Genomic DNA, 23,534 nt, shown 5'->3' on the forward strand with positions numbered 1-23,534 from the left:
CTCCACAAACTACAGCTTGCATGGCTGGTACCAACAAACTAATAGCAGCATCCCAATCCATCATCCCATGCTGCCTTGTACTTCTGAGGTTGTCTATGGAAATGGGCACTTGCTGAAATTTTACATGTCTTGCAATTGCAGCAGAATTTGCAGTATGTGAGTAACTTGCTGGTATGCAGTAGACTTGCTGGTTCTCAAGTGTTGCTGAGCCATCCAGTGCAGAGTTGCACACAAGAAGCTTGATTTCATGCTACCTTACAGGTTGACCCAGTGTTCCCTCATTTGCTCAGGGGTCACAAAGAGATGAGAGTTTTCAGAGGGAACAGGACCTGTTCTTGTGGGCTCTGTCTTCAGATAAGTGCATCACTTTGCTCCATCTGGACTAGCAGCTACAGTTGGTGTTGTGGCTGATGCTGTTAACACAAACTCTGTGCAAATAGTGATGGAATTAGTGTATATGTGACTAAATCCCTTCTGGAACATCTGATAGCTCTGTCAGCTCTGGGAGGTCTTTGCAGCAGCTGTATTTGTAATGACGATGTTGTCCTGTCTTGCTGCTCTCAAGGACAGCTCAGGATGTCTGTCCAATGCATGCTTCTGCTGTGCCTTCTGTGAGACCTACTGTGTGATGCAGAGCTCTGCATGGGGTGAGGGTGTTGTCCAATCTGCCCGGAGAACCTGATGCTAACAGCCACTCGTTCTTCTGCTTTTCCTGTAGATCTGTAAGTGAGAGAAGATGGGGTCTGGCTGCCTGAAAGTCACCAAGTACTTCCTGTTCCTCTTCAATCTCCTGTTCCTTGTAAGTATTGTGGGTGTCTGCGGAGTAAGTAGGAACTAAAATTAGCTGGAAACATGGTTTTTTTTCTGGATGCTGGCCCAGTGTGTTCATTAAATGACACAGATTTTGGAAGAGAGAATGGAACTCCTGAAGCTGAAGCACATTGGAGCTGCTGGCTCCAAGTATGACTAGGTGCTCTGCTCCTGGTCCACACTTGCTGCCTCCAGTGCACACATCTACTTTTTTGCAATGGGAATGGAAGGCCAGAGTTATGAGGTTTTGCTGGATGGAGAGGCGTGGTAGCTTCTTTCTCTGCTACATCTAGAGCAGCAGCAAAGCTGCCCCTGAGCAGCAAAGCTACAAAACCTGCCAAGTAGCAGCACTGCCCTCATAAATAGGTCAGGCGGGACTTCAAAGAACAACTCTAATTTTGTTTCAGTCTCAAGGGCTGGTTCTGGTTTTTAACAAGGTGAATTAGTCCAAGTGCCCTGTTTGAAAAGGAATTGGAAGGTAGGGGGAGACTGAGGAGGGCTTGGCTGGGGAAAAGAAGCAGGCCTCTGGATAGTTATTCTCCAGCGTGTGCCTCAGCAAAAGGTAATCCAGTCTGAGCATTTTTTGTTTTTTTCTTCTTTTTTTTTTTTTTTAGTCAAATGGGGGCTAGAAGGGGCACGCTCTCACATGCATCCTATTGTGAAACTTAGATACTGTGTGTTGTGCGAGCAAAGGGCCAGTGATGGCAGTGTTGGTGCACTCCTGGTGTGGAATATTGCTCTGCTGAAGGAGGTGGCTTCTACTTTCCATATATCAACAAGAGAATAGCTTGTCTGATACTGTTACCGTTTGTGTAGCATGTTAGGGAAGGGAAGGGCCAAGCTGGGAGGTGGAGGTGGGAAAGAAGGCAGGATAAGGGGAACACTGCTTTCTGGTCTGTCCCTAAATGCAGCTTCTCTCTCTGCTCCTGCGTGGCTGTGCTATGCTACAGGTGCTGTCTTTCCCCTAGGGCTGCCCCATGGAAAGGGGGCATTTGAAGCTGCAGTGGAGCTTACTGCTTCTCTGGAGCGAAGATTTTGAGCTGTTTCAGCTGATGGCAGGCTTTTTGCATGTGCCTGATGTTGAGAAAAGCGGTATCTGTTACTATCTGGCTGCCATAGGAAGTAGTTGACCCAAGAAGCTTTTTCCTGTTACAGTTGTTCAGGGTGTGAATGGGGGATGTCCAAGCTTATACAATGTAGATGTTTCTAGATCAGCTTTAGTCCAGTAGAAAAATTGCTGCAGCACTGCTGTGAGCTTCCAGCACAGAGAGGTTCTGCAACCCTCGTGCTGGCTGCACTGGGTGCTGAGCTCAGTTATGGGGAGTGCCTGGCTCTGAGCTCAAGAAATTCCTACTGTTCCCTTGCCCTCTGAAGCTTGTGCTGCTGGCCAGCCAGAGCCCACAGTGATGGCTGAGAGCTGGGCAGCTCTCCTAGCTGGCTCGTGCTCCACAAGCTGTCAGCTCACAGGGACTGTTCTTTTATTCCATAGATTTACGCTTGATTGCAAAAGACTCTCATGCTGCTTCAGTGTGGATGTTAATGCTGGAGATAGAGCTTTGTCCTCTGGAAAGATACTGAGCTGAGCCTTTGTGGTTACACTGTGAAGGCCAGCCCTCTGCCAGCAGTGTTCTCTAGCCTGACTTGGAGCTGATGAATGTAGCCTTTAGAGACCCTGGTGCCACTTTCAGAAGTTAGTTGTTGAAATAGCTTTTCTCTACAGTTTGAGGACTGTAAGGAGGTCCTTTGTTCTAGCTGAAGTAGTTCAGGGACTTGGTGTATTGCAGCCTTGGAGCCTTGTTTCGGGGGAAGGTTTGACCTGCTTTAATTAAAGGGAAAAGGATTGTTTGAACTGCTTTCCTACATGTCTCAGAAGTTGCCAAAACATAAGTTTAGGGTATAAGCTTAGTTTCTCTAGTTAAAACTTTACACATCTCTTCCTTGGATAGCAGGCATAGGCTACAGCAGGTGCTTCTCCTTAAAGGGAAAACAGTTCTCCCAAACACCTCCGTAAATGGAACAGACTGCAACTTGAAACAAGGCCTCTAGTTATCAGTTGTGATACTTCTCAGAACTTAGGGCTTGATTGGGTCCAGTGACAGCAGAGTTCTTCCATAACCCTCTTCATTGAGTTGTGCTATGGAAAACTGCCAGAGCTGCCTTCAGGGGGCTGTATCTTCCTAGCTTGGGTTTGGATCTTGCTGAGATCTGGGGTACATCCTCATTGCTGGGGTGAGGGAGAGACATCCATGCTCTGCTTCAGGGGCTGTAGGGCAGCATAGAAGAGGAATTTAACTCTGTGGGCATCATCAGGTGTGATTCCCATGTGCAGAGACTGAAGCCAAGCCAAAGGCAGAAGCTGTGTATGGAAACTCCTGCAGACATTGAGCAGAGATACCCTCCCGCTAGGATATGACAATAGGGTTGTAAACGGAGCAGTATTTTTTTCCTTGTGGTTTCTTTTCTCACTGCCCTCCCCCTTTTAGTGTTCTCAGCAGCAGCTCCTGGCAAACACATGAGCTGTGGACAAGAGCAAAGCTCCGAGTGAAAACAGGCCTTGGGTAGTCAGAGTACCTCATAACAAATAACTTCCCAGGAACTCAGTTCAGCAGGAGTTCTGTGTTTTGTCAGTGGCAGCAAAACCGAGGTGACATCTCGGGGTCAGTGAGCCAAAAGAGATGTCACACAAAGCCCAGTTTGCATCTTTGTTCAAGACAAATATTTTATTAAGACTGGCTTAAATGTGAGACTGCCTCAAACTGTAAATTCAGCAGTTCCTGTGAATACGAAGTTTAAGAGGAATTTTTAGGAGCCTCCAGCTGTTGTATATTCAAGGGGCTTTCATTTCCAGTTTGACCAACAGATCCAGTGCTCCTGTGCAACACACTGGGATGTGATACAAAGATTCTTGTTACTATCATCTTGTTGGGTTTTGTTTTGTTTTTACTGAGAAACAACAGCAGCATGCTTTCTACAGCTGAGATGCCGTTCTTCGTTGGTCTTCAGATATTGGAAACTTGCTCGGTGACTTTCTAGTTTAACTCCCAGAGCTGTGTTATTCCTCTGCCAAGCCAGGAAGCTTGCAAGCAGCTTATTTCAGAGTGTTGTTTTATCTTTGCTCAGAAAGGCATCTTTGTGTGAAGAGCTGAAGCACAGTGTAAACTTTGGAAATGTGTTGACAATGCCTTGCCATATGGCTTTCTGCCAGCTTGCTTCAGGTGATGGTTTGACGTTTCCATGGTCTATCTGAACACTCTATAATGAAGCACAGAATTGCCACCTCTCTTCAGTCCTGTTGATTTATTCAGTACTTTGCTTCATCCTCTGCTGAAATTCTGCTGGTGTAAGAACTACTGCCTGCAGCTCACATCCTTTGGAGGCACGTCACTTGCCTTTATCCTTCCCTTGCTCCTTTACAGTATTTTAGAACTTTCACCACTCTGCAACTTTGAATTGTCTGCGCTGCACAAGTTTTGGCTTCCTAGAAATCCAGCAAACTCACAGGCTTCTTAGCATAGTGACTTCATTGTGGTACAGTGGTGTTACGATCCTGATTTTGGGAGTTGGAGTGATCTCAATGTACAATAATACCTAGAGGCTGAAACAGAATACACTTTTTTTTTTTCCTCTCTCCTCCTTCAAAACAAGGTGAGAAATCTGTATGTTTCTGGCCTTCTTGATTTAGGATCTGGACACAGCTGAGTACTCACAGGGACATATTGCTCTGCTAATCCTTCCCCTAGATAAAACTGGTGAGGCACAGGCTGTGACTGATGTTTCATAACAGTTGGTGGGAAGATGTGTTGGCTGGAGTATTGAGGGGTTAGGGTGCTCCGGCGTAACATAGGGTCACAAGACAAAATGCCTGAGCCTGGCTCTGGAAGAAGAAAAGCCCTTTGCTCATGGGAACCTGCATGCAAAGGGAATGCTACTGGTTTTGTGTGTTTGTGGGCTGAAGCCATAACATCGTAGCAGAGCCTGACAAGCCCAAGATGTCCTTCCTGGGGAGGTTCCAGCTGACAGCTATGTAATCCTTGGCAGCTGGCTTGCAGTCTGGTCCCTTACAGTCAGTTTCTCTGTTCAAAAAATCTTTTAAATCACATGCTAGATGCTCTTGTGCTCCCTCAGATCTTCAGAGAAGCTGTGCACTTCCTCGTGCAAGATTCTAGCAGCAGCTTCTCATCAGACTGTTTTGAACCTTCCTCTGGTATGGTGTGAAGGTCTGCCAAACAGAACTTGGGGCTCCTGTGCAGTTGGCTGAAGCTCTCTTCCTGGAGTCATGCTAATCCTGTTTATGTTGGGAGGAGTACCATGGGGGAGATGGGTGGGAACGGCAAAAGAATAGTTGTTTTTCCTCTGGAAATATGAATAAGGGTTACTGCTTCTTATAGCTGGCTTATTAGTTTATACAAATATTTGTTTTGTTCTTGTTCTTTCAGATTCTGGGTGCTGTGATCCTGGGTTTTGGAATATGGATTTTGGCCGACAAAACCAGCTTCATTTCAGTTCTGCGTAAGACCATGTTTCTTCTTCATCTTTCTCTTTTTTAATTGACTCTGGTCTGGGGCTCTGTGTTTTAGTGGTTTAGTTTGGGGATGGCAATGTTTTTTAGCAGGCTTCGTGACCTGAGCAACAACATGGTTTATGGCGAGATGAACCTCTAGTAAGAACAGGGTGAAAAGGAGCATGCCTCAAGACATGGTGTTTCTGCTAGTCTCGTGGATTGCAACACTGTGGTCAGACTGTGTAAGACTATTGACTCTTCACCCAGCTACCCAAATGCTTCATCTTAAACCTAAGGACTACTATTTCATCCTATTCTCTCTACATGCTGTATTGCCACAACAGCTTTGGCTCTGACAAACTGCTTCCTTTGTGCCTTTTCTTAGCGGGGGCTTCTAACAAGTTGTGTTATTCATTGTCACTGCATCCAGAATTGTTGCTTATGTCACCAGTGTCAGATGCTGTAGTGAAAATTGGATGCTAGATGAATGCTGCTTGTAGCCCCATCTTGTTTGCCCAAGGAATGGATGGCAATGGCATTTGTAGCTCTGCTCCCAGTTACACCAATCCTTTATCTCCCAACTCCTGCTCCCAAGTCGCTGCTTTTTAGCAGTGCTTTTGAAAGATGCTGGGCGGAGAGAACACCCCCACTATGGCCAGTACACACAGACACTGCAGGCTGCTCTGTTTATTGTGCTGTGGCATCTGGCTAACACTGCACCATTAAAAGGGCGAGAAGCCTAGTAAAGGGTGGTGGTAAGTAATGTGTGAGCATGAGCAGAAACACATTGAATACAGATAGCTGAAAAGGGGCTTACCAAGGCCTGGCTACTTGCATCATCTGTTAGGGTCTGAGATGTGATCAGTGCCAGTTGTGCAGCAGCTACTCCCCCAGGCTTAAGGTTGTCGCCACCACTGTGAATGTTCCAAGTCCCTTGGTCTGCCTCTTTTTCTTCCCGTTTTACCCAGAATAACAAAGTGTGTGAAGATTTTACTTCCTTCCTGGCAATTTCTAGTCTCAGCTCTTTCTCCCTGCTCCTCGCTTCCTTTCTCATGCCTGCCCCTCTCTTCCTCTGCTTTAGTAACCCGTTGGAGGAGCTCTGCACAGCAGGGCATTGCAGCCAGCTGCCAAGGGGCCTCTTGTGCTTGCCTGGCAGCTGGCCCAGCGCAGGGGAAAACATGGAGTGACAGTGAGCAGAGCAGGACTTGCCCAGCCAGCAGGGCCACGTTTCTGAGACAAGGCGTATTGCAGATGAGAGGTGTGAGCATGGCCTCTGCCTATCTACTGCTCTGGCTTCTCTGAAGGATTTTGCAGCTGGAAATGGCTTTTTCTTATAGTGAGAAACTGACTAAGCGAGAATATTAGCCTGGACTCAGTTATTGTCTCTTTTTAACCTATTTCTAGAAGAGCTCAGGGAATTCTCCTGTTTCTTGGGACTTCTTTCTAGGAAACTGAATGCTGAGCTCTAGAAATATTAATTGCATGAATCACTGGACATTCTTCTGCACTATCCAACTCACAGGTTTACAGATTTCTGTTAATGATCAATTTGGTTTTTGGTTGCTATTTCCAGACTCTTTGAACTTTTATGCCATAATGCATGCCTTTCTCTAGTCTTATTCAGCGAGAAATAGTACTGTGACCAACTCAGATATAAGGGCTTTTTTCTTCTGTTGCTTAAAGAATCAGATGCTGAGAGGACTGACAGCACCAGCATGTCTGAAATAACATTACCTAGACTTGAATGAAAAGCTGTTGAAAATAGAGAAAATGCGGATGTTCCAGATAACAGTGGGTGGTAGCTGCTAGAAGGATGTGCAAAAGTAGCTAATTTAATGTAGCAGAAATGCTAAGTCACGTCCTGAACCAGTTACTGAGCACCTGCTGGGAAGGCAGGGCCAACCCAGGGAAGCTCAGGTGTATGCAATTCATACAGGATCCAGCCCTTCCCAGATCTCATTTAGGGGTTAGCAGTGGAGGTGAGGGTATCTCTTGCTGAAGATCCTTGCCCACCTGAGGTCTCCCAAAGGCAAGCAGATCGCTTTCTTCATTTCTGTGTTTGCAGCTGTTGCATTTGGGATTGTTCTCATTTGTTGTAGCCAAAGACTTTGCCATTGTGCTATTATTGTGGTACTTTCTATCCCATTATAGCATTACATTTGGGCACAATCCCTGTTTTGATCCTGGAATTAGCATCTATTTACAGGAGTCATAGATGAGTATTGAAACGGTGTGCAATGAGTGCGGTTGTTTGGAGTGACCTTTAATCCTCCAGGCTTTGAGATAATACAGACCTGCAGGTTGTCTTCAGTGGTATTCCCTCATCAGAAGACCCAGAAGCAGTCTTCTGTCCCATATTTGACATGCTTCCATGTGTTGTTCTTGTAGAAGATAGCAGACTTATGTGGATATGGAGTCAATTCTCCAAATGATGATGGCAGTTGTCATGTTTGTCAGTAGCTAATTTGTTCCTTCTCTTGGCCTCTGCAGAGACCTCATCTCCCTCTGTGAGGACTGGCGCATACATCCTGGTCGGTGTTGGGTCTCTCACTATGCTGATGGGATTCCTGGGCTGTCTTGGAGCAGTCAATGAAATCCGATGTCTCTTGGGTCTGGTGAGAGAATTCATCTGGTCTTTTAGATTACCCTTTGATACCTCTCCAGCAAAATATATTTTGGATTGTATTCTGAGATTCAAGTCTCCTTGGGGACAATACTTCTGCCAGGTCAACTCAGATCTTATTCTTTATCTGCATACTTTATATTCCCTGGTCAGCATGCTGCAACCAGTGGTTTATCTATGTAAAATTTTCTGTTAAATGGCACAAAACTACCTTCATAAACCTTCACCTGCTGATATACTACTGCTTATTCAGAGCACGTGTATATAGGAAACCAGTTATGGCCACATCATTTGTTTTGGCACCGGGAAAGTCTCAACACCAATTTGCTGTGGGTGGAGAGAGTTCAACCAGTTGAGGTCAAACAGACTATAACAGTGCTGGGGGTGGGAGAGGGAATCCTGGCTGGAGTGACACATGCAGGTGATGTTCATAAACTGTCTTCTTCCTGTTAGCCTAATGAGACAAGTGCTGAAGTGTGCTGACTCAGTAAGTTGTAGCTGCTGTTGGTACTTGCAGAGGCTTGTACTTAAGCCTTTCACTGTGAAGAGTATTTTTGATAGCTGAGCTTGTCTGCAGGCAAAGATGTTGGCTAGATGTGACTTTTTCTGTAAATGAAGTCTCACTGAAAGTTTTGCTCTTACGTGCAGACTTTATGAAAACTGATAATGGTAATGTCTTCTCTCTTTGTTTCCAGTACTTTACCTGCCTCATGCTGATTCTCATAACTCAGGTGGCTGCAGGACTGGTCATCTATTTCCAGCAAGAAGAAGTGAGTATTACTGTCTGTGTTTGTTTTCCCTAGGCTTACCTTGGGGGAACAGAAGACACCTAAAAATGCTCTTCAACTTGGATATACAATTGGCAAGCACAACTGAATTGTCTTTTCTTCCACACCAGCACTATAGCTGCTGTACAGCTTGTTTCTCCGGTATCTGCCAGGCTTGGTAGCCTTACTTTCTCAAGGATTAGGAAACTGTTTAGTATATAGGCTTTATTTCTCGTTGTGGGAAAAGTAAAGAGCAATTCTTGAAAAGCTTTTTGACCATACTCCATCTTGATCCTGCTCTAGGCTACTATTTGTGAATGTAGTAATAGCAGTAATTACCACACTGTCATCACAGCTGCCATATTGGATTACCAGTCCAACCTTCTTAACTCTGTGTCATCATGTTCCATCCTTTAAACTCTTAAGAACTTGCACATAAAGCTCTTCTTGGAAGAGCTGCCTTTCTTTCCCAAGAGCAATCCCTAGTATCTGACAGTTCCTGTGCTATCACTGGAGCTTAAAGCCAAGTGGTTTAACAATTTGAAGTGGGCCACTCTTGTCAGGAATGGAATTTCACAGCATATGCACAGAGTTGTGAGTCTCCAGAATTTAAAGGAATAACTTCTCTGAGCTATGTCAGTGCATTGCAGCCTCCTGTCCTGGCTATAGGTTTCCTGGCCTGCACAGTGCTCGGTTAGACCTTTTAACCAATTGCCACCTCAAATGAGAGGTACGTTCACATAGTGGGAACAAGTTAAAACTGTGTTGTCCCTGCTGGCTCCTGTGTTGGCATGAAGGTTTCTAGTACCAGATATGGGTAACCCTGTCCTTTGCCGCATAACCACATATCCATACCACTGCAGCACTGTGCTTGCTTCTCCTAAGCCAGTCTTTCTGCTGGTGTTTACAAAAGTAGGTGGTTGAGGAAGTTGGTGGTGAAGTCGGGAAGGTGGGAGGTGCCTGCCCTGGTGTAGCTGATAGGAACTTTGTGCAAGTAGCTGTGGTGACTGTGAGCAGCTGTTGGTTGGGTTCCTTGCCAAGTGTGGTGTGAATGTAGTTTGCTCTCTGGGCTGGCTGAGGGTAGAGGAGAAACTGAAACACTGATTATCTGATATGTGAAGTTAGACTTAAAACAGGCTGCTGATTCACAACAGCTCTGACTAATGCAGAGGAGGTGTGAGGATCGGCATTTCCCTGCTGCTGGGGAAATACGACTTCCCAAGTCATGAAGTTCTGTACCTCTCTCAGTACTTCTCCTCCAGCTGTTACTTCAATGTAGGAAACTCCAATTTTAGCTGTAATTCTTTGTTTGGACCTCAATCATCAGGGGGAGATTGAAAGTGCCGAGAGTTTTGCACAGACAGCAAAATCAGCGCAGCTGAAATAACTGTCCAGATCCATCAGAATAACGGAGGGGGAGATGGGGTTTGAACACATGCAGCCGTTCTCAGTGAGCAGAACGTATGGTAAAACTTTTCCAGAGACCTTCTGTGTCAGGGATCGTCTGAAGTACCTGCCCAGAACAATTGGGGGGAGGGGGGGGGGGGCGGGGGAAAGAAGACAATTTCAAGAATGTCTTGGCAAAAACCTCTCGCATGCTGGTTTGTGGGCTGTGCTTCAGTGACTCTATGCGTGTCACTCTGCTTCACTTGATGTATGCCATCCCAGGGCAGCTCAGAGTACAGTGGAGAAGACTGAAAACTTCTCAGGATCCACTCCCCATTGTGTTCTTCATGTTTGTTTTTCCTTTCTGACTTCAGGAAGTTGGTTAGATATAAAACAAGGAATAATAAGAGTGAAGGAAAGAATCCTGGATCAAGTGCTGCAAGATGATACTCTTCTGCTTCTTTTTACTGAAGTCTTAATTTCTCTACTAGAGAAGAGGAGACGAGATTATTGTACTGCTCACTTCTTGATCAATAGATATTGCACAGATTCACTTGCTGGCCTGCATGGCAAGGCCTATGTTTCTGTTGAAATCTGTTCACTTTCAGTGTCAGAATCCTTCCCCACACTGACATATGGAAGTCTGCTGAGCAATTCAGTGTAGCTGTAAATGCTGAACCTGACAGGAAGGCTGCAGCTCTGCCTGTCTTGTGGGCATGGCTGGAGGAATGCCCCATTGGACTGGAACTGCCCAGGGCTTGCCCACTGTAGGAGGATGTTAAACATTCATTTCCCCTACAGAAAACTTGTGGGGGGATATTTCTGTTTGGTTTTTTTTGTTTGTTTGCTTTTTTTAGGACAGCAGGATAGCAACATTGTAAGTTTCACTTAACACCTCTTTAGATCGCAACACTTTGGACCTGAGAAGCCTGGATGAGGTCCTAGTTCACACAGTTCTCTGCAGCTTGGTTCTGAGTGCCTTGGGCAAAGGAGGGTGATAGTGCCCTAGGAATTACTCTCCTTTCTATCTATTCTTTGTAGCAAACATTTGTGCCTGAGGTTCCAGGGCATGCATTAGTTTCAGAATCTGGAGTGACTGAGGGGTGAGGTCACCCTTGTATTTGGGGCCTGTTTCAGTATGCAGACTAGAACCTAGTAAATGCGTTGGGAGAAGGATCTGCTTGAGTCTGAGGGGCAGGATAGATGACCAGTGGTGTCTAATAGTGGAAGAGTCCTGTGTTGGTTCGTCCTGTGATGATGGCTGGAAGCAGTGATGTATGCTTTTGCCTCTGGCATTCAGCTTTTCTGTATTCTTCAGTAAACACATGGGAAAGGGAGATTGATAGCCCTGCTGCTTTCTGGCTTTGGTGGTAAAGTTGTTCCTTCTGGTGCTGGACAGAGGCATCAGTGTCTTGGAGCAGCCATGTTCCACACATCTTATGTCCTGAGAAGTCTTTATTGGGTGAAGAGGGAAAAGCTAAAGTTCAGCATGCCTTTCTAGGCTTGTGCTTTGTATGGCAGTGCAGGGAGGCATTCAGCTGCAGGTGCCTTTCTCCCCCTTGAGCTGTGCTGCCAGCTAAGCAAGCTATTTTTGCATGTGTTTTCCAGATCTGTACCATTGTTTGTGTAATAATCCCCACCTTCTCCAGTTACTTCATAAAACACCCAAGAATCCTTGGCTTTCTTTCCCTTAGATGCCTCCTTAGATGACGCTTTTGAAACCAGAGCTGTTTTTAAGACTTCTTGCCTATTCTTGCATAATAATAGAGGAAGAGAAAAGATGCAGCTTCCTGTGCAGCTGCAATCAGGGACGTCTAACTCTGGCCATATGTCTGCTTGTGGTGTGGTTCCAGATTGGAGAATGGAGGCTCTTTTTGGTAGGGATCCTTGCAGAAGGGACCCTTGGTTCTTTCTGGCGTAAGTGCAAATGGGCCAGATGGGCCCTGGGCAAGACGACAGCCCTGTCCCTCCTTGCCTCCCTCCCTGTGTGCAGGAGGGTGAGGATGGGAATGCAGAGATTCAGTATTGGATCAGGCTTATGGCAGCATCTAAGGCCAATCTCATTAGTAGGAACCAGGTCAGGCTGCCTTGATTTGAAAGGAAGGAAAAGGGGGAAGCTAAGTAATTAAAAGGGGAAGAGTTAGACATCATGAGAAGGAAGATCATGTGGCTCCCATCTGCCTGGCCTGATGTAGGTGATTGCTGTGAGCCATGCTGCAGTTTCCTAGAAAAAGTAGCTGGTAGAGCAAGCAAATGAGTAGGCACTGCTTTCTGTTGCTGATTGTCCTTCGCTTTGCCACAGTCTTTTACAGTGCTTAATAGAAAGAGAAAAACCTTTTCCACTAATATGAAGTATGCTGTGGCACCACAGACTAAAAGGTAATACACTGAGGTGGAAGAATCCCAGTGCTAGGGGTGATGTAACTCTGTGCTATCACTCTAGCTGTCTAGTGATGTTTCTTTTGAGCTATTTGAGATAGGGCTCTGTCCCTTACAGTGACAGTTGTATTAGCTGTCCCTTGTGCACAGGCTGGCTGAGGAGATCTTCAGAGAGAGGAGGGAGGAAGGGGGCTGAGGAACCTGCTGGGTGGTAGCTTGTACCTCTCATCAAAATGAGGGGTGGTATAAATCTCTGGACAAGGAATGGGTGTGTAGGGGTTATTTGATCAGCCTGAGCTTTGTTGTAAGACTGTCAGTGAACAGTTTAGGCAGGTGTAGTACATGTTGTCTCAATACAGAAGCAGCATTTCCGGGAGTCTGGGGAGAGACAGATCAATGCCCTGGGAAAAACAGGAGTTTCCACAGGCTGTATGTCAAAAAACAGTTGCACGCAGCAGCCGAGTGACTCATACCTTCCTGAGAGGTGGAGGGCCTCAGCAGTACTCGGGGATGAACTGCAGTAGCTGAGATCCCAGATCAAAGTCTCCCTTTCAGTGCAAATTTAGAAATTATCTGTGAGTCCACAGGACAGTGTTATCCTTCAGCTTGCACTGATCCTTCCCCTTTTTCTCACCTGTGGTGGACAGCGATTTTTCACATGCCCTACTCAGTTCTATTTCTCACCGTTCATCAGGTTCACAGCCTTCTCTGCACCAAGGCAGGGACTTAATGGCGAGTGCTAACTGTTGTATTGCTTAGGAAAACTGCTGTCCTAGCTTCCATTCAAGACTGAAACTGCGTATGTATACTTTCTTATTGTACTGGTCCTGATACATGTAAAACCATATGTTTTGGTTCTTGATACTGTACCACTGCAGTCTGTAGATTTTTATTTTTATTGTTTGCTTGCCTTTGTTGTTGTCACTAAGCATCCCAAGTTTTACTGTGGTAGATCTCCAGTTGTCCTCAGTACACTTATTTGCCAGCAACTTCACAGCTTTGCTATCCTGTGAGATAAAAACTTTGCTTCCCTTTCTGTCTGTATGATTGTTCAGTCTGATTCTTGAACTTCTTTGGATGTCAAATGTGTCTTTTACCAACAGTGTGGCAAACGTAATGCCTTAATCAGTATAGGAAGGTTCCTCAACTTCTGAGGAGCCAGGAAGCAGTCTCCCACCCACTTAGTAAGCTTGAAATAAGTGACTGAAGGAGGAAACGGGGATTTCAAATTAACTCACTTCCTCCAGAGCAACTTTCCTCTTACGTAGCAGCAAGCCACACGTCACTGAAAGCTGGGGTAGATTTCATGTGTCTACTTCTGCCTGGAAAAAAAAATTCTCAGCAAGAAATGCCATCTGGTCATCAAAGTGGGATTTTATCTTGGTAAACCCATTTTGTATTTCATCTTGTCAATGATATTTATTGCCTGTTCTCCAAAGCATAGATAAGACTGCAGAATAAACTATTTCAAGGTCGATCTGAGGGATTTTCCACTGCCCTGTTGCCTTTTTCCTTACTGCTTATGTGCCAATCAGATGATACTTACTTATCAATGATTGTATTACTGTTTCTATCTTTTTGCTGCAAAGTAGAAATGGCTGTATTGTGGGAGTATGGTAGTCTGAGCACAGATTACTGTCTCCTTCAGGTCTTTTGGAAAAGGGCTAAGCAGAAGCTACTGCTCATTCCATTTTCATTTTTCTTTTACAGTGCCTGTAATCACCTGCAGTTTGTCTTTGCTCTATCCTCATTCACTGGAACTAGAGCAAAGCAAAGTGCTTCAGTGTCCGTGACCATGATGAGCCTTTGTTTTTCCCTGCTATGAGAGCAGCAGAGCAGCAGGACTAAAACTGATAAGGAGGGGTGTCATGTAGAGTAAACCCACAAGAAGTTACAAAGAATTGACTGATCTGACTTTTGCTCTTCTTTTAATTTGCCAGCTGAAAGGAGAGTTGTCACGCATAGTTGAAAAACTGATTGAAGATTATGACCCTGTGAATGGTGAAGATAAGAACTTACAAGATGCGTGGGACTACGTGCAGAAACAGGTGAGCCACAAGGTGAAGCAAGGAAAAAAAAGATGCTATTTTGCCAGTGCAGCAAAATGGTTTATAAAGTTAGGCTGAAGACATGAAAACAGGTATTGCAAGAAGCCTAGCAGTGTTCCTCAATCCTGTTATGCCTTTCCAGTTCTGTATATTCAAGTCACAGTTGCGGACATCCACTACTTGATATTCTCAGCTTCCGGAAGCTCCCCCGTAGCTTTGGATGTCATGTAGTCTATTCATGTTTCTTGGTAGTGAACTGCAACCATCTCCTGTACCACTTGACTTAGGTGTGTCTCATCTACATTCCTCAGGTATCTTTTAAAAAGCTGCATTTTCAGCGTAGGTGACTGTTGGTTAACATTATAGTGCACTGATTTGGCTGAGATATGAAGTTGTCTGTGATGTTTGGTGCCTGCATATTAGCAGGTAGTACTACTAGTGGTAGATAAGACACTGATTTTCTTCTATAGTATTTGCTGCATAGTGCAATGTGTCTGGCCTACCAAATGATACCCTGACACTTCTGCTCATCATCTGCAGTGTCTCTGGAATGCCTTAGTCTGTGTGAAAGCCACAGTGCATGCTACTTCTACAGCAAGTTAAAGTCCCTAGCTTATTGCCAGGCAACTCAGCAGCACTGTCTGCATTGCTGCTTGGTGTCTGTTGCCTGCTTACTGTGATATTCCTCTGCAAGCGTGAGCATTCTTGGGAGCCATCCAACTGCCTGTGATTTCTGCTTTAGCATCAGGGTCAATGCCTGAGCAACTAGGTCAGCGTTCAGGCACACTGGAGTCATGATAGCTGTTTGCTGCCAAGCCATGGACCAGAGAGCCTGCTGGCTGTTGGAGTTAAACACATGCCCAGCATGAGGCTGATGTATTATCAGTACAAGTAATAGCATTTTTCTTGTCTGTTCTTTACACTAACCAGTAATATTCCTCCTCAGAGGGAGTGATTTATTTATGTTCTATTGCTGTATTTGTAGCTCCTTGCCAGCTGAATCAAGGGAAGGCTTACTGCAGAGAAAGGATCCTGCTTTAGCTATTGTTTTAATGTAGAAACAGAAGAAAGCTCTGTGGAGGAGTGGAGTGTTAAGAATCTACTTCCTCTAATACACTACGGTTTGCATTTGAAAGGGAGTAGAGGAGTTGTGCTGTCACCAGTTACGGGTTTAAAGTCCAGACCTTTCTGGGATGGGAAGTTTCAGCTGGATTTTCAGCACTTGTTTGGAAACCAAATGCTAATGCTGTTGTGGGTGTTCGGCTGTTCTTACTGCCACTGTCATATGTCAGACTGAAACGCTACGTTTCTTCTCTGAGCAGAGGGATTTTTTCCTAAACTTCCACCTCAAATCTGATTATCTCTCTGCTCTGGATCCCAGTGCTTGTGTGGTAGTATAGGCTTTCCAGAAAAGATCGTAGGCTTTTGCTGGACTTCCCGACGTGCTTTCCCCTTCGGCGTCTGTAGCTCTGTCACGTGAGGGCATAGGAATGTAAATGTCTCTCTGGATGGAAAACTTTCCTCATGTGCGTCCCAGCCAGCCCCTAGCAGCAGCCAGGCGAGTGCGAGCAGCCGGGGCTCGGTGGCATGTCCGCGCCACCCTGCGGCGGCTGGCTGCTGTGCCCTGCTGGCCAAGGCTGCCTCTGGAGGTACTTCGCAGTTAGGAACCAGACCGTGAAAAGTTCTCGCTCTGTGTGCGACCGCATCCACTGCCTGTTTGTTCGAGTGTGTAACATGCTATCATACGCTATCATAAGCGTTATGACCACTATGCTTTATCTTTGCTTATTAGCTTACCTGCTGTGGCTGGAATGGAGCAGAGGAGTGGGAAAAAAATAACATTCTTATCAACAGAAGCTTGACTGCGTATCCCTGCTCCTGCTCCAATAGTTCCAAGGATGCTGAGGAAAATACAGGCTTATGTAGTCTGGATGTTGGGGTGAATGGTACTGCAACATACGCTGACTGGCCTGTTCACAAGCAGGTGAGTGAATATGTCTGGGGTTCATGAAGCTTCCACTGAAGTCATCTTGTTTTTGCTACTCTGGAAATGACTCTGGAGAATGTTTTTCACTTTAGTGAACAGGATGACAGGGATCTTGCCCTTCTCTGCTAAAGCTACTGTGAAATTTGGCATAGCATGTAACAGGCTTAAGCTGTGCATGCACAAGAAGTTACGAATCTCTAGTCTTGAGATACTTAGAATCCTTGCTGCTTTCCCCTCTGATGGTCTTTTCTCCACAGGGTTGTGTGGATGGGGTACAGGATTGGTTGAAGGACAACCTTGGTATCATTCTTGGGGTCTGCACAGGTGTTGCTGTTGTAGAGGTAAGTCATTCCCTGGTACACGTTCATATCCTGTCTCTCTATGCAGACTCTTTTAAAGACAAAGTTATTGGGCTTTTTTTTCTTTTAGTAGTAGACAAATGGTTTAATGAAGGTAAAGTTTTGGTTTTTTTTTGTTTTTTGTTTTTTGTTTTTTTTTTTTTTTAAGTGATGGGCAGCTTGCTTAATGTTGATACTGCTACTAATTGTCTACTTTGAGCTTTGAACTGCTCCTCTCATTGGTTGGAGTAAGCCCTGTTTACTCATGGTTTCTGCTGCTATATGTGGTATGAAATATATGTATTTTTACACACACACACACATCCCACTAGTGAAATGACAACTTTTGCCTTAAAAAGCCCGTAAAAGGTTTGGGTGGGTTTTTTTTTTGTTTGTTTTTTGTTGTTGTTGTTTTTGCAGCAATGTATTTTCATCATCCTGGGGGGGAATTAACTCTGTTTGCCTTAGTGATACCATTAAAAGGATACCCCTGTATTTTTTTTCTCCCCATACCATTCTTTCTTCCTACCTTATTATCTGATTGGTGACTGACTTCCCATTTTTCATTACTTATTCCAGTTGCTGGGGATGATACTGTCCATTTCACTCTGCAAGAACATACACAGTGAAGACTACACCAAAGTGCCCAAGTCTTGAGTTTTTTGACTCCAGAACTACGGCACCACTGAGAAAGGAGCAAACAGAACATTCCTGCCTCGTACCCAGACTGTCCAACCATTGACCATTACTCCTGTGACATCCTATTTCTGATACCACTCTGCTAAGAACTATTAGAGTTGCAATACAGCCTGATTTTCTGGCAATAGAGCCGTTGGGCTACCTGCACATCCTGCCTCTGGATTATTTCTTCTTCAAGAAGCAGAAACTTAACTGTCCTGCATCACGAGACACCTTTTGCCACCTGCCCCACATCCTATTCATATCTCAATTCTACAACCCACTGGGCCTAATGTACAATAACTGTTCCTCCCTCCTGTTCTCCCACATCTTTCCCTTGGCCTCCAAAAGAAACACCAACTTCCTGTCCCATGAATCAGAACTGCTGTCAAGATGCCAGTGCTTTGGTAGCCTCACCTACTTACTGATGTGGTGGTAACTAGTTATGCTTTACAGGCCTTGCAATTAACCTGATTCTTCTTCTGCTATGCATCTTCTAGCCTAGACTCTCATCTGAACTACTGAGCTCTACCTTCATCGTTTCTCCTGCATCTGGAGTCAGTCAAGCCTTGCCTTCAGTGGAGCTCTTCCCTTTGAGTGTGACAAGAAGCCACTGGGAGGGAGCCAGGTCAACCTGTCATAGTGTGGTCTGGCAGATTTTGGTTGTGGTGCTCACCTGCTTTTGGAATAGGTTGCTTGGGTTCTGGATCTGGTGGTTGCATGTTCTTCTATTCCTTTTCCTTCATCCCTGCACTAGTTTTCTGGCTCTTTTCAGCTCTTCAGAGACTGCTGCATAGTGTGGACTCAGCCCCAGGCTGGCTGTGTTGATTGCATTGGGTTGCCAACTTTCATACAAAAGTTGTGATTAACTGGATTCTTCCCCTGCCCCCACTGTGAACATAAAATATTAACGGTGGTTTTTAGTAATGAGTATGGAAGGATCTGACTTAATTGCAGGCACTGCGTGTTGGAGATATCCCTGCTACCAGTGCCCAGTTTAGTTTTTGTAGTTTAGGTGCAAGGATTAAACTGCTTTTATTTTCATTCGTTCCAATCTGACTCCACTGTGGTCTGGAGCCATGGCTGCTGGTGACTGGTCTTGAGTGTAAGCACTGCAGCAGAGAAATAGCTGGTTTTGCACTTGCACAGGCTGAGTGGTTTGTGTATTTTATGGCTGGGATGTTTGCTCTGTTCAGCCATTGGCCAGCAGCAAAGAGTGATGTAGAGCCCAAGAAAGCAAGGAATGTGGGTGGAAAAACCTCCCAACTTTCTAGATAACAGAGCCGGGTAGAAACCTTCAGTCCTAGAGGTAGTCTGGGCACAACAGATTTCCTGCTGCTGCATTTGCATTCTAGTTACCCTGGAAGTAGGAAGCAGTCTGGGAGAGAAGTGGACGGTCCTTGTCTGAGCCTTGATACAAGGTACTTGGTTGAGGGAACCTTTGCCTTACAGAAGTGGTCCCAGACCGTCAGTCCTATTCTTGCTGGATGGAGTTGGTAGGATAGTAGCTAGCTGTTCAAAGGCGTGACTTCGCTACCTACTCAACTTTTCTTCTGGCGAGAAAGGCCCATGCAGAGGAGCAGGGCCCCAGCAGTGGGTCCCTGCTGTGTCCTCCTACATGGATTCAACAGTGACTGGGGAAAGTAGATATGACTGGACAACTGATTTTTATGGAGGTCTGATGAGGCTTTGCTATTTTGAGACCCCTGCCCTCTCTTATGCAGATCCTTCAAGCTGACCTTTGCTATAGCAGAAGGCACCTTCTTAGCAGCAGAGCTTGCTAGCTTTCACAGTACAAAGTCTATTCTCTAACATGTTCTTACTTGTAAGATTCTTGTTTGATTACAGATGCCAATGCTGAGCAGCAAGTAAAAAGGGGCCCATGATGGGTTTCCTCTTTAATTGTTTTTTTTTGGTTTTTTTTTTTGTTTTTCCTGTTTTTAGCAACATCTTCCCACTGGAAGAAATGCATGTACAGATATAAAAGTCTAGAGAGTGAATATTTCTGTAATAAAGACTTTGCTAAAAAAAAATATATATTTAATCTCTGCGTATGTGTTTTGCATTGCAGTGCTTTCTCCCTCCTTCCCCTCAGCCCCCTTCTGCTTTACATGCAGATCACTGACACCTTGCTTTTTCAAGATAGCAAGGGCTCTGCCAAAAAGCAGGAAGTGTATGCCAGTATGATCTGAGGTCCTTGAAAACTTCTGGTATCTGTGGCTGAGATTGATGTGGACTACAAAGATACTGCCTGTCAGAGGGAGGTGGCAATTTTCGTGTATTCTAGAGTAAAATTTGTCTTGTTTTGTGAGGTGAGGCTGAGTTAGGGTCGGCTAAATGGTAATTTCTTTGAATCACCTGCCATCTCCTAGGTAAGTGGTGTCAGTATTTGAAGATACTGCTTCAGATCTATGTATTCTGTACTTTGTGGGGTCACACAACTCCAGAGCTGACTTACAAAACACACACCATACCTGTAGTGCATGCAGCTGTTGCTAGCCTAGCTTTTTTTTTTTTTTTTTTTTTTTTTCTTTCCCCTCTTCCTATTCACCTTCCTTAGGCTTCAGGCTTCTGTTGAAAAAGGTTTGTCAGTCTCTGCAAGGCCACTGAAGAGAAGGCAAGCTGTGGTGGCTATTTTGGTAAGCTAAACCTGGCAGCACTTCCCTGGGGCCTTCGATTCAGAGTGCTCAACTTAATGGAACAACTTCCAAGCTTGACCAGAATTTTGCTAGAACTGTTGCTGGTACCAAGGTTGGGCCCCAGGTGCCTGATCCCTGTGCAAACCACTCGCCTTTGGCCACTGGAGGGAGATGTTCTACCAAGAAAGCTCAGGCCCCGGTTCTGCAGTACCGGCAGCCTTGGCTGGTCCCTTGGGGGATGAGATGATGACAATGATCGCTTCCTTGTGTTCCTAGTTACTCCTGGCAGCAGGGTAGCTAAAATAACTTGTAATTACAATTGTATTCTCATAAACGATTTGTGCTTCCTGCTTGGCATTTTAGGAATAATTTTCCCATCCATCTCTTGGAGAAGTACACAGTTGGATATTTTGTTGCATGTCTTCTACTACTGTATATGGATTATGCTTCTGAGGTTTCTGCCCAAAGTAGCACGGGAAGTTGAAGATAGCAGGAGGAGCCCCTCCTACTGCTTTTCTTTCTTTTTTCCACCCCCCTCCTTGTCCACATCTTTTTCGTGTTTCCCTTTGTCCTTTGTTCCTTTGGGGATTGGCTGGGGGGAGCTGGAAGGAGCCATTTGACGCTTATGAATGTGTTCTGTAAAGGACTTTAAAAACAGACTTGATCTTCAGAGAGCAGAAAACCTGCTGCTACTCCCAAGGTGTGCACAAATCTTGGGCCAGCATCCTTTTCATCTCCTGGGATAAAGGTTTGCTTCTGGAACTAGAAACCAGAGCAATATACAGGCTTTTTCAAAGTTTTGTGTTTGTAGCAAAGCCGTGGCATCATCCTCTGCGGTAGCTCAGCACATGGAAGCATTTTGTGTGTAACTAACAAGCTGCTGTATAGATGTCCCATGCCAATAATTAATATTACATGAGTATTGTGACCTGCCTGTGGCCTGAAGTAAGGCCCCTAGTAATGGATTGGTGACATTCCTCGTTCTGCATGATTACAAGGAACTCAGAAGCTGCTATAATTCTTCCCATGAGGTATTTTTCCTTCTGGAGAAGGAAAAGGAATTGCATTAGAGTTAGCATGGGTAAGCTCGCAAGTCACAATGTATTTTTTTCTTTGTTAAGCTTTCTGTGTGGCACATACTCAAATGAAACATGCAGCAGCTGTTCTTTTCTCTGCAGCTCTCCCACGTGCTGTGGTGTGGCTGGTTCCTGCTGTGTTGGCTCGGGGATTGAGGATGAGTTTGGTAATAAGCTGAATGCTGGCTGCTGAAGGATGAACTTCAAGCGCTGGTGTCAGGCTGTGCCTTGGTTGTGAAAGGTGAGGAGCAGCAGCCGTAGGGGCTCATTGCTGAAAAGCCCAAGAACCATAGGATTCCCACAAATGCATTTTCACAGCCAGTTGCTGCCACTCAATGCCATAAATGGAGAACACACCCTCAATTATTCATGGTCTGGCTCTAGCCCATTAGCCTCTGAGACACTTGGCTCTAGCTCTGGCCTTTTATTGCAAAGAATAAACTTCAGTTAGCAGCCAGGATTTCTGTATAACATCTTAAACCAGGTTGATGCTAAAAACCTGTCAGTGTAAAATCTGCCAATTTGCAAGTCTTCAAATACTTGTAAGTATGCAAAAATCCCTAGCAAGAGCTGTGCTGTTGCTAAACCAAAACTATTAGTAAAATGTTGCTAGTAAAGTTTGTAAATATGCTTTAGGTCTTAGAAACCATTTCTAGGAGTTTGTGTGCTGGTAGAGCACATACAAATTCTTACCTTGCGGTAAGACTTTCTCCTGCCTAATGTGAGAAGCTGCCCTTTGCCTAGGTAAACTGACTGTCTCTAACCATACATTCTTATTTTTCATACATATGAATTCTGTTTTCTCCTCTCTAAGCTCCTAATAACATAATTGGCTGGATTGAACGTGTTGTTTTATTGGTACTCTGTATCTGGGGAAAACATTCTCAGTTCCCTACGAGAAATATTACCCATTTGAAATAGGGCCTTAAGAAAAGGATAGGTTCAAAGTAGTGCATAGATTCTCTAAGAGGCATAAAATCCAAGGGGAAAATCCTACATTAGACCCAGAGAAGGTTATTTGCACACTCTTCAATTTAATCTATCTCTGGTCTCTTCTTTCCTTTATCTCTCTTACAGAATCATGAGGTGACTTGCCTTCCCCCAGTTACAGAAAACATAGATGCCTACTGCTGTACCTACAATAGATCCCCTCTATAGAAAACCAGAGAAAGTTTCCCTTTCCTTCTATAGGCTTCCAGGAGATAGTAAATCCCATTCCTTCAGAATATTCCTTTGAGCAATGGCAGCTGCTCAGAGGTTATCTAGATATTGCTCTTTGTTCTGTGAGTGGTATTGCAATGTTAACCAGATTAGGAACTACTGTCTTGCAGCTATGTGAGGCCAATTTTCTGTTTCTCGAGACCTAGATCAGATCTAGATCTTCCCTGGGATCCCATGTCCTCACTGTACAGCTGTAGTTGCAGACCTTGCTCATTATGTGACTCTTGCTGCACTACCTGCTGTTCTTAAACCTGAATTGTGTCCACGTTGTCTCTTGTTGTCCAAGCAATTTTACTGGAAGTTCTCAGTTTGTAGTTACTTCTGGATCTTCCTGCCTTGGTCTCAGGTAACTAACTCCAAAACAACAGTTGTGACAGTCTCGTGTGTTCCTCTGATCTCCAGCTCTTTCTCTTCTTTTCATCCAGCTTAGAGTTGCAGATTGGACGTATGGAAGTTCTTCAGAGACAGTAAGATTCCTGGAGTGTGTGATAATATGAATTGCTTACCCAGCATGCTTCCTTGGTATTTTGTACGTAGCACTTCTGGAAGCTATTTAGAATTTACTAGAGTGGAAATGTGAAGTCCTGTCAAGACCACGTTATAGTACAGGCGTGTGTTTTGGGCACTGCACTTACAAAATGATGTCAGAAGAGTGTAACTCATGTGGAGATGTCTGCAGACAGCCTGGAACAATAACCCAGCAGAGAGCAGATCTTTAATTTTGGCAGAGGCTGTTCCATGATGCTCTTAAGAATCTGGAAAATAAGTTGTCCTTTAAATACCACGTTGTAATTAACTCTGGTTTGGACTGGTTGAAAATCCTTTTGGCAAAGCAGTTTTTCTTTGAAGTGTATAGGTTCATTTAAAACAAAATGGGTTTTGTTGTTGTTGTTCTGCTTAAACAGAACTGAAAGAAGGTTGAAAACATAAAATGGGGAGGTTTCTCCTGCTTTCTTAGTTGCTACTTCATGGTAAGCATTATGTAAAAGGGCTGGAGATGGACAGAAAAATGTCTTTCAAGTAGAAACGTCCAGTGCCCAGGAAATATTTTAAAATATTTCAGTGTCTTGTGAAGAACTTG

General features: G+C 44.8%; 1 protein-coding gene across 1 annotated transcript in view; it reads left to right on the forward strand.

The window, feature by feature from the left end:
- The window catches only part of CD82 (CD82 molecule), a 34,298-nt gene extending 14,746 nt beyond the window's left edge, over positions 1-19,552 (forward strand). Inside the window, exons 2-9 of the mRNA XM_042813981.1 lie at positions 719-799; positions 5,247-5,319; positions 7,802-7,926; positions 8,630-8,704; positions 14,407-14,514; positions 16,307-16,498; positions 16,759-16,842; positions 17,419-19,552. Coding sequence (XP_042669915.1) covers positions 737-799; positions 5,247-5,319; positions 7,802-7,926; positions 8,630-8,704; positions 14,407-14,514; positions 16,307-16,498; positions 16,759-16,842; positions 17,419-17,496 — 798 coding nt within the window. The 5' untranslated portion in view covers positions 719-736 and the 3' untranslated portion in view covers positions 17,497-19,552. The remainder of the gene's footprint in view (positions 1-718; positions 800-5,246; positions 5,320-7,801; positions 7,927-8,629; positions 8,705-14,406; positions 14,515-16,306; positions 16,499-16,758; positions 16,843-17,418) is intronic.
- Positions 19,553-23,534: the final 3,982 nt, after the last annotated feature.

The sequence above is a fragment of the Centrocercus urophasianus genome, unplaced genomic scaffold, assembly GCF_019232065.1.
Source record: "Centrocercus urophasianus isolate 14NV4802_14NV808 unplaced genomic scaffold, USGS_Curo_1.0 seq_14, whole genome shotgun sequence".
NCBI classification, from domain to species: Eukaryota; Metazoa; Chordata; class Aves; order Galliformes; family Phasianidae; genus Centrocercus; species Centrocercus urophasianus.